The sequence below is a fragment of the Alligator sinensis genome, unplaced genomic scaffold (assembly GCF_000455745.1).
Source record: "Alligator sinensis unplaced genomic scaffold, ASM45574v1 scaffold159_2, whole genome shotgun sequence".
NCBI lineage: Eukaryota > Metazoa > Chordata > Crocodylia > Alligatoridae > Alligator > Alligator sinensis.
Window position 1 is genome coordinate 246,133 of NW_005841992.1, and position 12,389 is coordinate 258,521.

Here is a 12,389-nt window from a genome sequence, read left to right on the forward strand (position 1 = left end):
CAGCGGGGGCCGGGGGGGGGGGGGGGGGGGAATGGCATGCCCCCCTCCTTACCCGTTCTGTTGCCCCTCACTGTCAAGCCACCCTCAGCCCTGCTGCTGCCCCTTATTCCGGACCCACTGACCCCAGCCCTGCCAGTGCCTCTCACACCCCGCAGCCCCCTAGCACTGCCAGTACCCTGCACACCCAACCCATAGTCACCTGTCCTGTCCCCCATGCCCCTCACTCTTGATCTGCAGCTCTCTGCCCCACTCCCAGCTTCAGCAGTGCTCCTCACTCCTGACCTGCAGCCCTCTGTGCACATGCTTGCTGGCTTACTCAATCTTTCCCCATCCCCCTGCAATTGCCCGAGCCTGTGCAGGGAGCACATGACTCCCAACAGCCAATCACCTTGCCTGCTGCTCCCAGCCCCAAGCAGCCATCCCAGGAGAACAGAAAACCCAGACATTTGCTCTTATTTTAAAAACCTGCCTGGACACAGCATAGAGGTCCAAAAAAGAGGTCTGAATCCCTTTCCCTGTACACAGTTCAATCAGTCCTGCCTTCCTCTGTGCTGAGTTAAGAACAGATGTTCTGGAGGCATGCAGCAAAAAGCTCCGAGTTAGAGGTGAGGAAATGAGGATAGGATGGGAGCCTAAGATATGCAAGTTGGAGGCCTGGCAAGCACAGCTGGTAAGAACACGCACTGAGATAAATGGAGCAGTGCCCTCCTCACAGCTATTGCTTCAGGCTATATTCATCTCCTTGGTATGTGCCTAATGTGGATGAGATGAATGGGCCATTTTATACATTTCTGAAAACTCCATTTGGTTTTAAAGGTCAATTCCAAGTGCTCTAAATTCCAAATTCTTATTCAAATTGCCTTGAAATTTGGTGCAGAACTTTGATTGTTTTTGTGCACCTAGAAAATCAAATCATGGTGCCCAGTGATGGGCCTCAGAAGGTCTCAGTTGCTCAGTGTATATCCCAAATAATGTGTAACACTTGCTGTCCCTTTGGGGAAGCAGTATGGAATGCAGAATTCAACAAGAGTTAAATTTTGCAGATAACCTTGAGCCTAATTCTCAGGAGAGTCTCTGCCCCTCTGTGTCTAAGTCTCTCTTCCTGCTCCCACATGTGCGCAGGGAGCCTCATGTGTATGATAGGGGAATTGGACTTAGTAGGGCAGAGACCACGTCAGTTAATCAGGGTGTATATGGAGGGGGCTGGGAGAGGGAGTTGTGTTTAAAGTAGAAATGGAAGAACATGGTAGGGCTGAGAGACCTGGTTTAGTTTACAGCAGTGATTCTCAACCAGAGTACCATAGCACTCCAGGGTGCCATGAGGTCCTTTTAAGGATGCCATGGGGTGCTGCTCAATATCAGCACTGTAATGTGTGCAAACACCTACATGTTCAGAAGATGAACCCAGATATTTCAAACAGGAATCCAGTGTCAAAAATATTCTGGCACCTGTTATGCTCTTTGAGTTCTTTTTAAAAGAAGAGTTGATCTCATTTTCCCTAGTAAAAAGTGAGTGAAAGCTAAGAACTGGAAAAAAATTGTTCTTTGCAAGTTTTTGGGCGCACACTTCTTCAGGCATTGAGAGAGTCTGCTGGTGACTTGTGTGCTTTCCTGGGTAGAATAGAAGCCAATATGCAAAATGTAGGTCTGTGAAAATGCAAATGAATGGCAGTGAGGATCAGAGAAATGGGAGACAATAGGTATGAGGACAGGTTGGGGGGAGGAGAGAGGAGAATGTTGAACTGATGGTAGAAGACTGTAGCTAGTAACCTGTTACCTGGGGCTATCAGATGACAGGCAGGTTATAATGTCCCATAAATCCAATGTCTATCATGATCTTCACTGCTACACATTTGCATTTTCACAGACCTTCATTTTGCAAGGCAGCAACACCTGGCTCTGGAAGATGTGTAGCCCCTGTGAGTGGTGCCGGAACCCCGGGTGACTGCCCGAGCAGCCCAGTGCTGCCTGAAGGCACATGGCTCCAGGCTGGGCAGGGCCAGGCCTGTGACACTGGGCACAGGTGGAGCCGGGTGCCAGGCGGCCAGGGCTGTGCTGTGCTGCCCCGCGCCACAGGGGGCTCTGCCTCTAGAGCCCCAAGTGCCCTGATGGCAGCTGGTGCTGCTGCAGTGGGCCATGAGGTGGGGCAGGCAGGGGACCAACCCTTCCTGAACAGCCCATCACCCATACAGTCTGTTGTAGAGCACTTAAGTGCCCTGCTCTGTAGAGTGGAACTGCTGGGGAAAGAGCCCTAGCAGTGAGTGGGGAGCCCCAGCTGTTGGTTACCAGGGCAACCAGAGGGAGCTAGTGGCCCACACCTCCCACACCTGCCAGAGGTCAGCTGACTGGAAGGGTCAGGGCCTGGCCCACATATAAACCCCAGGGCTGAGGCCAGGATGGCAATTCCCTGCTGGCAGCCAAGGGGGAAGGAGCTCTCCCAGAGCAAGCAAAGGGGAGAGGTCTGACTGCAGGTACAGCCTCTGACACTGGTGAGGGATGGAACACACCTGGGGTGGCTTGCATGATGTTGTTATAGCCAAGGGGCTTGTGTTTTGTTTACTGTGTAAGACCGGTGGCTTGGGTGAGGCTATTAGGGGAAGGAGAAGGCCTCCATAGGGGACCCACGGTAGCGTGGGGACCCTGGTGCCAGAGAGGGTGCAGCATTTGGGGTGCACCAACCCTGGCGCCAGAGAGGGCGCAGTGCAAGAGCCCGAGCGCCAGAGAGGACCAGGGGGCTGCATTATAACAAGGCCCAGACCGAACAACATCAGTTGCATCTGCGAGACTTGGGGTGTGGTAAAGGGCTGGTTGGAGCCATTCGTAGCCTATAAGGCTAGGGTGCCCTGAAACACCCGTTGTAGAATGGGACCCACAAGGGGTTCAGGAATCCATAGGGTCAGTGAGTACAGCAGAACCATGTCCAAGACGACGTAAAGGCAGCCTCCCTATTATCTTTACCATCAAAGACATGGCAGGCGAGAATTGAGGGGGCCCTTTGGGCCAACTTGGCACGGTAAGAGGGCCTTGGGGAGATCACAGCCATCCTACAGGACCCCACGCTGTGATGCAGTCCTTCTCCTCCCTCCCTTCCCCCCCCGGTCCCTACTTACCTGGGACAGAGCCTGAGACCCAGTCACATTTCAGCCTTCACCATTCCAGTTTGCCCTGCATGCTAAGTCAGTGTGCTACAACACTGGGCCAAGGGGCTGCCATAGAGACAGTGTGGGTACCTACCAGAGCATCTTTTTGGAGGACCCCATCTCCACTTGCTTCAGGGTATGCTACAGAAGCATGCCTTGCCCCACTTTTTTCCACAGTTTTTTGATACCTGGATTTCCTGACATAGGACATACACGTGACATAGTTCACAGGTCAGATCCAGCCCATTGGACTTCTGACTGTGGTTGCCAGAGCTGCTATGTTGCTTTGTGAAGGTAGGTCATCCAGCCTATAGGGCTTCATTTGGTCTGAGAGAGATTGCAGCATTAGGTTATGTGGTCCACAGGGCTTCTTATTGTGGCTTCCAGAGCTGCTGTGTCAGCATGGCCAGTGCTAGAGATTAATGCAGGGACAGGCAATTATTTTGGGCAGAGGGCCACTTATTGAGTTTTGGCAAGCTGTTGAGAGCCAGATGGGTAGCCCTGCCTCTTGACAAGTGCCCCACCCCTTGGTCACCATCTTGGGACCAGAAGTCCCAGCCCTAAACTCTGAACTTTGCCACTGGAAGTCCCTCCCTTAGCCCCTGGAAGTACTCCTTTGGGGAAGAGGGTTTGCCATCTTGTGGGGAGGGGGGGAACAAATTTTTTATTAAAAATCAAAACACCCATAATAATTTTAATTTAATTTAAATATATTTTTGTCCTGATTTGTGTGCATTTGTGCTATATATGCAGAAGTGATTGCACAAAATGCAGTCTCACTCCTGTATCTTGTGTGAGGTGTGCAGGGGTCTCAGGCAGGGGTGGGTATGCATGTAGTGCAGAGTGGACTACAGAGTGTGGGCAGAAAAGTGGGGAAAGAGCGGGGATGGGGGGAGTGAGAGCATGGGGCTTGCACCAGTGTCCTGGAGCCTGCTCTGAGCAGCAGTTTGTTCCCCCCCGCCACTGCTCAGCTTGAATGGGCAAGTGTGGAGCATGCGGGGTTGGGGCTGTGCACTTGTCCCCTCCTGTACCCTGGGGCTGGGGCCGGGATAGGGGCACTGGGAGTGAGTGGGCATGTGGGAGCCAGCAGCAGCCGGGCAGGAGCTCAGTGCCTATGCTGGTCTCCTGGTGCCAGTGCCAGGGCCCAGAGCAGGGTGGCAGGAGTGTAGGGTCCTGGCTGGCAGGGACTCTGTGGAGCCCACTCAGCTCCCCCCCTCTCCCTGCTGGTGTGGCCCAGCCCAGCTCCACAGACCCGTAACAGCCCCATGCCCTGTGCTCCTGCTGCCTTGCTCTGGGCCCTGCCAGCGCTGGCCCTGTGACATTGGTGCAGGTCCTGCACACTGCTCACTTCCATTACTTTCCCCACCTTCCTGCCCGCCCACCGGTGGCTGCTCTGCACTACATGGCTCCCAGCTGCATGGCTGGACTATGGGGCTCAGGAGGAGCTGGCCGGGCCCCAAGGACCGGGGTGATTGCTGTGGTCCTCTCCTGCCCTGCCCTCCCCTGCCCCCACCTGAATTTCTCACACCAGCACAGACATGAGCAGCCCCTTAGTCGCAGGCCAGAAGCCCCTGCTAAGCATGGGCTTCTGGCTAGGGGTGGGGCCGGTGGGCCTTGCTGTTGCAGGAGCCTGCCATGGCTTCCCTTGGGTCCTACTGCCCCTGTCTCATGTCATCTTTGACAGGAGCAAGGGGCAGATAAATACTCATTTTCTAAATTTTTTAAGGGGCCCTGTGGGCCAAGTAGACTGGCCTGGCGGGCTGGATCTGGCCCGTGGGCCATATTTTGTCCACCCCTGGATTAATGCCACTAGCACTCCATCCTTGTAAATTCAGCAGCAGGAAAGGGATTTGGCCAGCAGCAGCATTGCTAATAGGATTTGGTTTATTAAAATCACTTGTATTATAAAATAAGGATTTTAATTCTGAGATGAAAATATCAGAGGAAGCCTGAGAGAAGAGATAAATAGTGAAGAAGGAAGTTAGGACACTTAAGCTAATAGTAGTGAGACTGGCCCATCCTCCTTCACCTCTCCCCGAGTCAAAGCAGTGAATCATGTTAAAAGGCTATTCACAGGAAAAGACATCTGTTTTAGAAGAGGAGGCTTAGTAGGCCACGAGGGACTTGGTGGCAGCCTGTAAGTACATCAGGACCTGGGAGAAGGCCTGTTCACCAGTGCTTCCCTAGAGAAGACTGGGTCCAACGGTTATAAACTATTGGAAGATCATTTTAGACTGGACATAAGGAAAAACTTATTTACTGTCTGAGTTTCCAGAATCTGGAATGGATTCCCGCCAGAAGTGGTGCAAGCGCCTACTCTGGACACGTTCAAGTTGTGTTTGGATGCTTATCTTGTTGGGGTCATCTGACCCCAGTTGACTTCTCGCCCCTTGGGTGAGGTGCTGGACCTGATGCTCTCATGAGGTCCCTTCCAGCCCTAATGTCTATGACATCTAGAAAACCTGCAGTCTCTAGAATCAAAGTCTTTCCTGTTTGTAGTGCATACTGCTTTGATTTCTGTGGTGCTTCGAACCTTTCATTACTATATTATTTGAGTATTTGAATGCTTTGTTGCTTGAGACCTCCCCCTTGGTTTTTCATCTCTTCAGGGAAATATTGTGTATACTATATAGTGCTTGTTCCACAGGCTTGGACTGGCTTACTTTTTTTTTTTTCTTCACAGAAGAAGATGACTGATTGTAGTGTAAAAATTAGTAGAAAGTTTTCTCGTGCTGAAATTGTCAGCCATGGTCTTTTGATCATTGCCATGAGCAGCCTTTAAGATGCACTGAGTTCAGGCCATTGAGCACCAGGAATACTCGGTATGCTAAAGGAACCTGATATAGAGAGTGAAGGATGAGCTGCTGCAAGCACTTCCAGGTTATGTTGCTGAGGAGATGCGCTGCAATGTTCTGCAGCAGGGGGAGTTACTAAGGTCTGCTGGGTTCATGCCTGGTTACATTCACTGTTGCAGTTCAGGCAGCTGGGGATAAGGGTGTGTAAGTGAGGCCAGGTCATTCTTCAGGTTTGTGTTTTCCTTTGGTCACAAATGTCTTGTTCGTAGTTTCATTCCAGTTGGTCTAAATTAAATTAATTCAAGCAGCACAGTTTCACCATAGCTTTGTTTTAGATTACATTCTTATTAAAGTCAGGTACTTATTTGTTTTTTGTCAGTGGATCTTTTGATGCAGGGAAGTAATTCACATCCTAAAAATGAAACGCAGAAGGGTCTGAGTGGCAGACTGCTTAAGAGTATTTTAAAAGTAAACTAAAAGGTGATCACACTATTAAATTGAACTGCTTTGGCAAAGCTCAGCTGACAACTTTGCTCTGGCCAGTGTATATTACCTTGCTCTGATGAGTATCAATTTCAAAATGCATATGGTAAAGAGCTGTGGCAAGACTGAAAGACTTGGATGTGAACAGGAGGGGAGTTACAGGTTTATTTTGTGAGCTATTTGAGAACAAGATGCAACCATTTCTTCATGGTGATAGCCAGGAAATGACAAGTGCCTCTGACATACTAAATAGCAGATTATGGAAACAGCACAAGTTTCATTGATTAGAAAAAAATGAAATCGGTATATGATCCCACTAATTATCTAAGTAGGTGATACAAGTGTGTTAGGAAGCAACTCCTATAATAATAAGTAGTCCTCATCTTTGAATACTGTATTTAACCGAATTCAAGACAACCCCGAATTTTTTTTTTAAAGATGACCATCCAATAATTAGATTCTATAAATGGAAAATGTGTAAATAATTTTCCATGTGTAGAATCTGTTTATTGGAGGATCATCTTAAGTTTGTCATCTCTGTCCCCGTTCCTGTCTCCTTCCCCCTCCCCCACACTGCAGGTAGTGGGAGTAGAGAGGTGATGAGGGGGCCAATAGGGCATGCAGTGAGGCAGGAAGCTTGCCCTCTGCTGCCTGCTCCCCAACTTAGCTCCCATTGTGCCCCCCCCCCTCCCCTCCCCGGTCTCAGGTTTCCTCAAGCCCCTTCCCCTGCCTCTTCCCCCTCCCAACTCCCCCCTCACAGCCTCTGATCCCTCTCCCCCCCCTCCCCCTTTGCTCAGCACCAGCAGGCTATGTGCTTGCTTCAGCCTGGGGTGCAGAGCATGGCTCCAGCTCAGCCCTGTAGCACTGGTGCAGAGCTGGCACTGTTGCTACAGTGCCAGGCTGGAGCATATGCTCTGTGTTGTAGGATGCAGTGAGGACGGAGCCTGCTGGCATAGAGCAAAGGTAAGGAGTAGTGCAACAGAGGGTGAGGGATGGGGAGAAATGGTGTAGTGAGGGGAGACGGGGCTGTAGAGGAGGAATGGCAGGGTGTGCAGAGACAGAAGGGACTAAACAGCAGCTGCAACCCCAACCCCAGGTTTGGGCCTAGCGCTGCAGCAGCTACTTGTCCCCCACTGACTTGTTGGAGTGTAAGGCAAGGGTCTTTCTTCCACGTGGTAAGGAGGGGACGGACCTCATCTTCTAATTGAGTAAATATAATAGATAAGGTCTAAATCTGAGACTCTTCATACATGGTAACTCCTTTACTAATAAAGCTGTATGAGCTCTTAATCTTCCATAATATGAAGCATCCTTTTGTAAGAAATCCTTCTTATAATTTTTTCCTTACTTTTTTCCATAGCCTCCTCCAGGAAATACGAAAATGCCTAGTGCACCTAGTACACAGCCAGCTATAATGAAACCAACAGAAGAACCACCTGCTTACACACAAATTGCAAAGGTCTGTGTATAACATTTTGGAAATGGGTTAATTGCAAATTAAATTTTAATTGCATATAAGCAAGCATCTGCTTTGTTTTTGGGGGTTTTTTTGTAAATCACCATCAGTTTCCTTTTTAGTGGCTTGCACAAATAAGCACGGTTTGTGTGGCAAATTGTCGGGCTTGATTTGTAACTAAGATTGCAGCATAATTAGAGATGGCATGCTTGGAATATTATTTTTATTGTGTATTTTTGTGATTATCAAATGATGCTTGTTTTACCTCAGGAGCATGCATTGGCCCAGGCAGAGCTGCTCAAGCGCCAAGAAGAACTAGAAAGAAAAGCAGCCGAACTAGATCGCAGGGAAAGGGAGATGCAGAGTCTCAGTCAACATGGGGGTATGCATCTAAATATTAATGTTCTCTAAAAGTATTTAAAAATGGTAAACGTGTACATTTCTCTTGTATTATGCTTGCAAGTTTTAAACAGATGAAGTAGTCTTTTTAAGGAAAAGTCTTATTTGGGAAAAGAAAATCCAGTGGGCCTTCCTTTTATGTTGCTAAACTGCCCAGCAGTTTGCTCTTGAGATTTTTTTTGTGAATTTTATGAAACTTAACTTTTGGTGCATGAGTACTATACTGCATCACTTGGTTCTAGGCCATATTTAGTAAGTTAAGTGTTAGGTAGCACCATTAGTGTCCTTCTTATAAATAACCCTAATTTTCTGATTCTGTACATTGAGAGAACTTGACTATCCTGAGGAATGATTGTCAGGGTGAAACTGGACATTGCGCTAGAAGACGACATGAGGGGATATTCTGCTTTTAAAGGGATGAGTTCCGTCTAACGCTTGAAATAACCCAAGAAATATACAATGCTGAATTTGCATGATCTTTTGCAGGTCTGGGCTACCAGCATTTGACTTTCTAAAACTAAATTTCAGCACAGTCAGTACTACTATAGTACAGTTGCTTTGGCTAGGGACATGAGCAGATCAATTCCCCTTGTGTTGCCAGCACAACCTCCTGTCTGGATATAGCAGTGCTGGGAGAAGAGCTTGTCATTCAGGAAGGTGGGTGTGTGTAGTAAAGCCCTCAGAAAACCCCTTTCTGCTGTGTCTCCACTATATGGGGCTCTGATGCCCTAGGCAAAGCAGTGGTGGCAGCACCAGGCCTGCAGTATAGCCAAGCCTTTAGAAACACAGGCTACTGTGGAACTCATTTGGCAAAACACTTTCAGAATTTAAAAAAAAAAAAAAAAAATGTGAAAACTGTATCAGTCACCTGCTGAATTCACATCCTTAAGAGCGTGGACTTTTTAAATAAAAAGTATAAGTAAATAATAGTGTTCCTGCTATCACCACTCTTCCTTTTTTATTTTTTTCTTCAACTGTTCTATTCTTTTTTTCTACAGTGCTCTCCCAAATCTCTCAATTCTCCTGGATTTTTTTTATCTTTATTCATTAGTTGTGTACCAGCAAATTGCCCATCAAGAATGACGGGTGAATTTCAAATAACAAAAACAAACATTTTACTTTTTTATATTTATTAAATAAATATTTATAACACTTAAATAAAATAGCTGAGCATTTGAAGATACCAATCCCTTCCTGCACTTGCTCTCATCCAGTGGGCTGGATGTGGACCTACCCATGCTGCTGCGCGCGCACCTCTTTGCTGGGCAAGGCCAGGCAAGCTCTGCGCCACGCAACAGCCGCATACACCCTCAAGCTTCTTCCACGCTGCTCCTGGGTGCCTCCTTCCGTTCTTGGGGCCCAAGATGGGGCCACTGCTGTTCATCCACTGCCTCGTACCTCTGACTGGCTCCTGCTTTTCCTCAGCTGACCCCTCCCTACTGTGCCAGGCTCCCAGCGCCCTCCTGGGAGGAGCTCAGTAGAAACAGCCCTGGCCTCTGACTTCTTTTCCCAAGTTCTGGAAGGTGGGATCATCATGACATGGTCACTAAACAAATACAAAGGTTTGGCAAAGAAATTTCCATCCAGGAAGAGCACACACCAACTGCAGAGACTTCCTCAGCCTGACGAAGGGTTTTTAAACCCAAAAGCTTGCTAAAATTTTTTCCCCCAACTGTTTAAATCAGTCTAATAAAAGATATCAGATGCACCCAAAAGAAATCTTGTCTGCCTATCTCTTACCGTTTCTTTTTTTTTCCAAGCTATTCGAATTTAAAGAGCATTATGGAGAGACATGCACAGGCAGACAGAATAAGCCCTTTATATATGTATGTGTGTATATATGTATATAGAATTCTGAAATTCACCCTCCTCCATGTTGCCCCTCATCTACTTTTCTGATTAGTTTTTATTGATGGACTGGCATACCCTGGTTGCCCTCCATGTCCCTTCTAGTCCTCAGGAATATCCTTGTTCCTTTCAGCTACATCCTGAGGAACAAGGAACTCTGGGATTCCAGATGTGTTTGTGTGCTAGGGATGTCTTTATGTCTTTATGTACACTCTAGACATTTACCTCATACCATGAGGGGTATGTCTATTTTGAGAAACTCTGAGCTAGGATATCAGTTGGCTGCCATCATCAGCACTAATGTGGTATATCTGAAGGAACTGTCAGATCCTTTACGATTAGTGGAAAGAGAAAAGTTAGTTCTTAAGGATTAAAAGGGGAAGTTTGGCACAGCAGTTGCAGCAGGTTGGGAATCGTGTGAAAAAGGGGATGTTTCCATCTCTATTAAATTGGTTTTTCTTACAACTCTTCCATAGTGGTCCAGCCACTTGAAGTATATCTTGGTGGTTTTGTATTGTTAGCTTATTGTTTTTAGTGTAACAATATTGAAAAGCCCAGAAAGGAAGCCAGCTGATTCATTTGAAGTCATGGTAACTGGCTTTGTTTGCATCGGGGAGATAGGCGGGTTGACATTAATTAAACAATATTAGATTGAATAGTGTTAACTCAATGCACCTTTTTGCACACCTGGACAAGGGTCATGGATTATAGTTCTCTTCAATCAGTAGATGGAGACAAAACATGAAAGCCTTTGATGTCAGGTGCTCTCATTGAGTTGTCTCAGCCATGAGTTCAGTATTTTATAAAAAAAAATTACCAAATTAAAAACAGCAACACTAATGTTCTTTAGTCATCAACAACTTGAGTGTCATTAGGATGATTTTCTGTTGCACCTGTGAATTTGAATACACCACACTTACAGATTGAATTCTGATGGAACTAATGCTCTAGCTCACTTTTTCACAAAGGGCTATGTGATTAAATCTCTAAAATATTTGAGAGAGAGGAGTGATAAATAAGAACACTGGAAAATAAAACATAAATAGAAAGACAGAGAAAAAAATGAACAAGTGATCATTGTGGTGATATCAAGTGGTAATTTTTTTTCTTTAGCTCATGACTGGGCCATCCTGTGGGAAATCCAGGCTGTGACTTGTTCTGCGTCTTTATTTAGCAGTACCCTCACTTCATAACACAGTTCTTCAAAAGTTATCTAAAACTTGGTGTAAGCCTCTGATGTCAATGAATTTCTTGCTGCATCATAGTAGAGAACAGCTTACCTGATAAACAGCTTTTCTTTGGACTTGGGCATGAAAAGGAAAGCTCAAACCATAAACCCGTGCTGTGACCACGTGTAGTTCTGAGTCTTTTGCTCACAGGTATAGAATTAAGAAAAGCCTGAGAGGAAGACAAGGGCATGATAGGAGGGGATTTGGCCCAGTTCAGCAGCTGAATCTCCAAATCAAATCAGGAGACCCGTTGATCTCTCCAAATCGATTTGGAAACCTCTGAATGGACTCAGAGATTCGATGATTCGGCCATAGACACAGCTTTATGGGGTTTTTTTCTATGTACCTTGAGGCAGCAGCAAGGCGCCTGACTACCATGCGTAGACCCTGAGATGGTGCAGAGTCACTTGGAGGAACTGGATGCCTTTAAGTCGGCAGGCCCAGATGAGCTCCATCCGAGGGTACTGAAGGCACTGGCTGACGTTGTTGCACAGTCACTGGTGCGAATATTCGAACGCTTGTGGCGCACGGGCCAAGTCCCGGAGGACTGGAAAAGGGCCAATGTGGTCCCCATTTTCAAAAAGGGGAGGAAGGAGGACCCGGGCAACTATAGGCCAGTCAGTCTCACCTCCATCCTTGGCAAAGTGTTTGAAAAAATTATCAAGGCTCACATTTGCGAGAGCCCGGCAGGACAAATTATGCTGAGGGGAAACCAGCACGGGTTCGTAGCAGGTAGATCGTGCCTAACTAATCTAGTCTTTCTTTATGACCAGGTTACAAAATGCCTGGATGCAGGAGTAGGGGTGGATGTTGTATACTTAGACTTCAGGAAGGCCTTCAATACGGTATCCCACCCCATACTGGTGAACAAGTTAAGAGGCTGTGACTTGGATGGCTACACAGTCTGGTGGGTGGCGAATTGGCTAGAGGGTTGCACCCAGAGAGTCATGGTGGAGGGGTCGGTTTCGACCTGGAAGGGTGTGGGAAGTGGGGTCACACAGGCTTCGGTCCTTGGACCGATACTCTTTAATGTCTTCAT

At 47.4% G+C, this 12,389-nt stretch overlaps 1 protein-coding gene across 1 annotated transcript in view; it reads left to right on the forward strand.

Moving 5' to 3' along the window:
• SCAMP1 (secretory carrier membrane protein 1) overlaps positions 1–12,389 on the forward strand; it is a 78,071-nt gene that overhangs the window by 38,165 nt on the left and 27,517 nt on the right. The window contains 2 exon segments of the mRNA XM_025201385.1: positions 7,779–7,877; positions 8,145–8,256. Of these exon segments, the coding sequence (XP_025057170.1) occupies positions 7,779–7,877; positions 8,145–8,256 (211 nt within the window).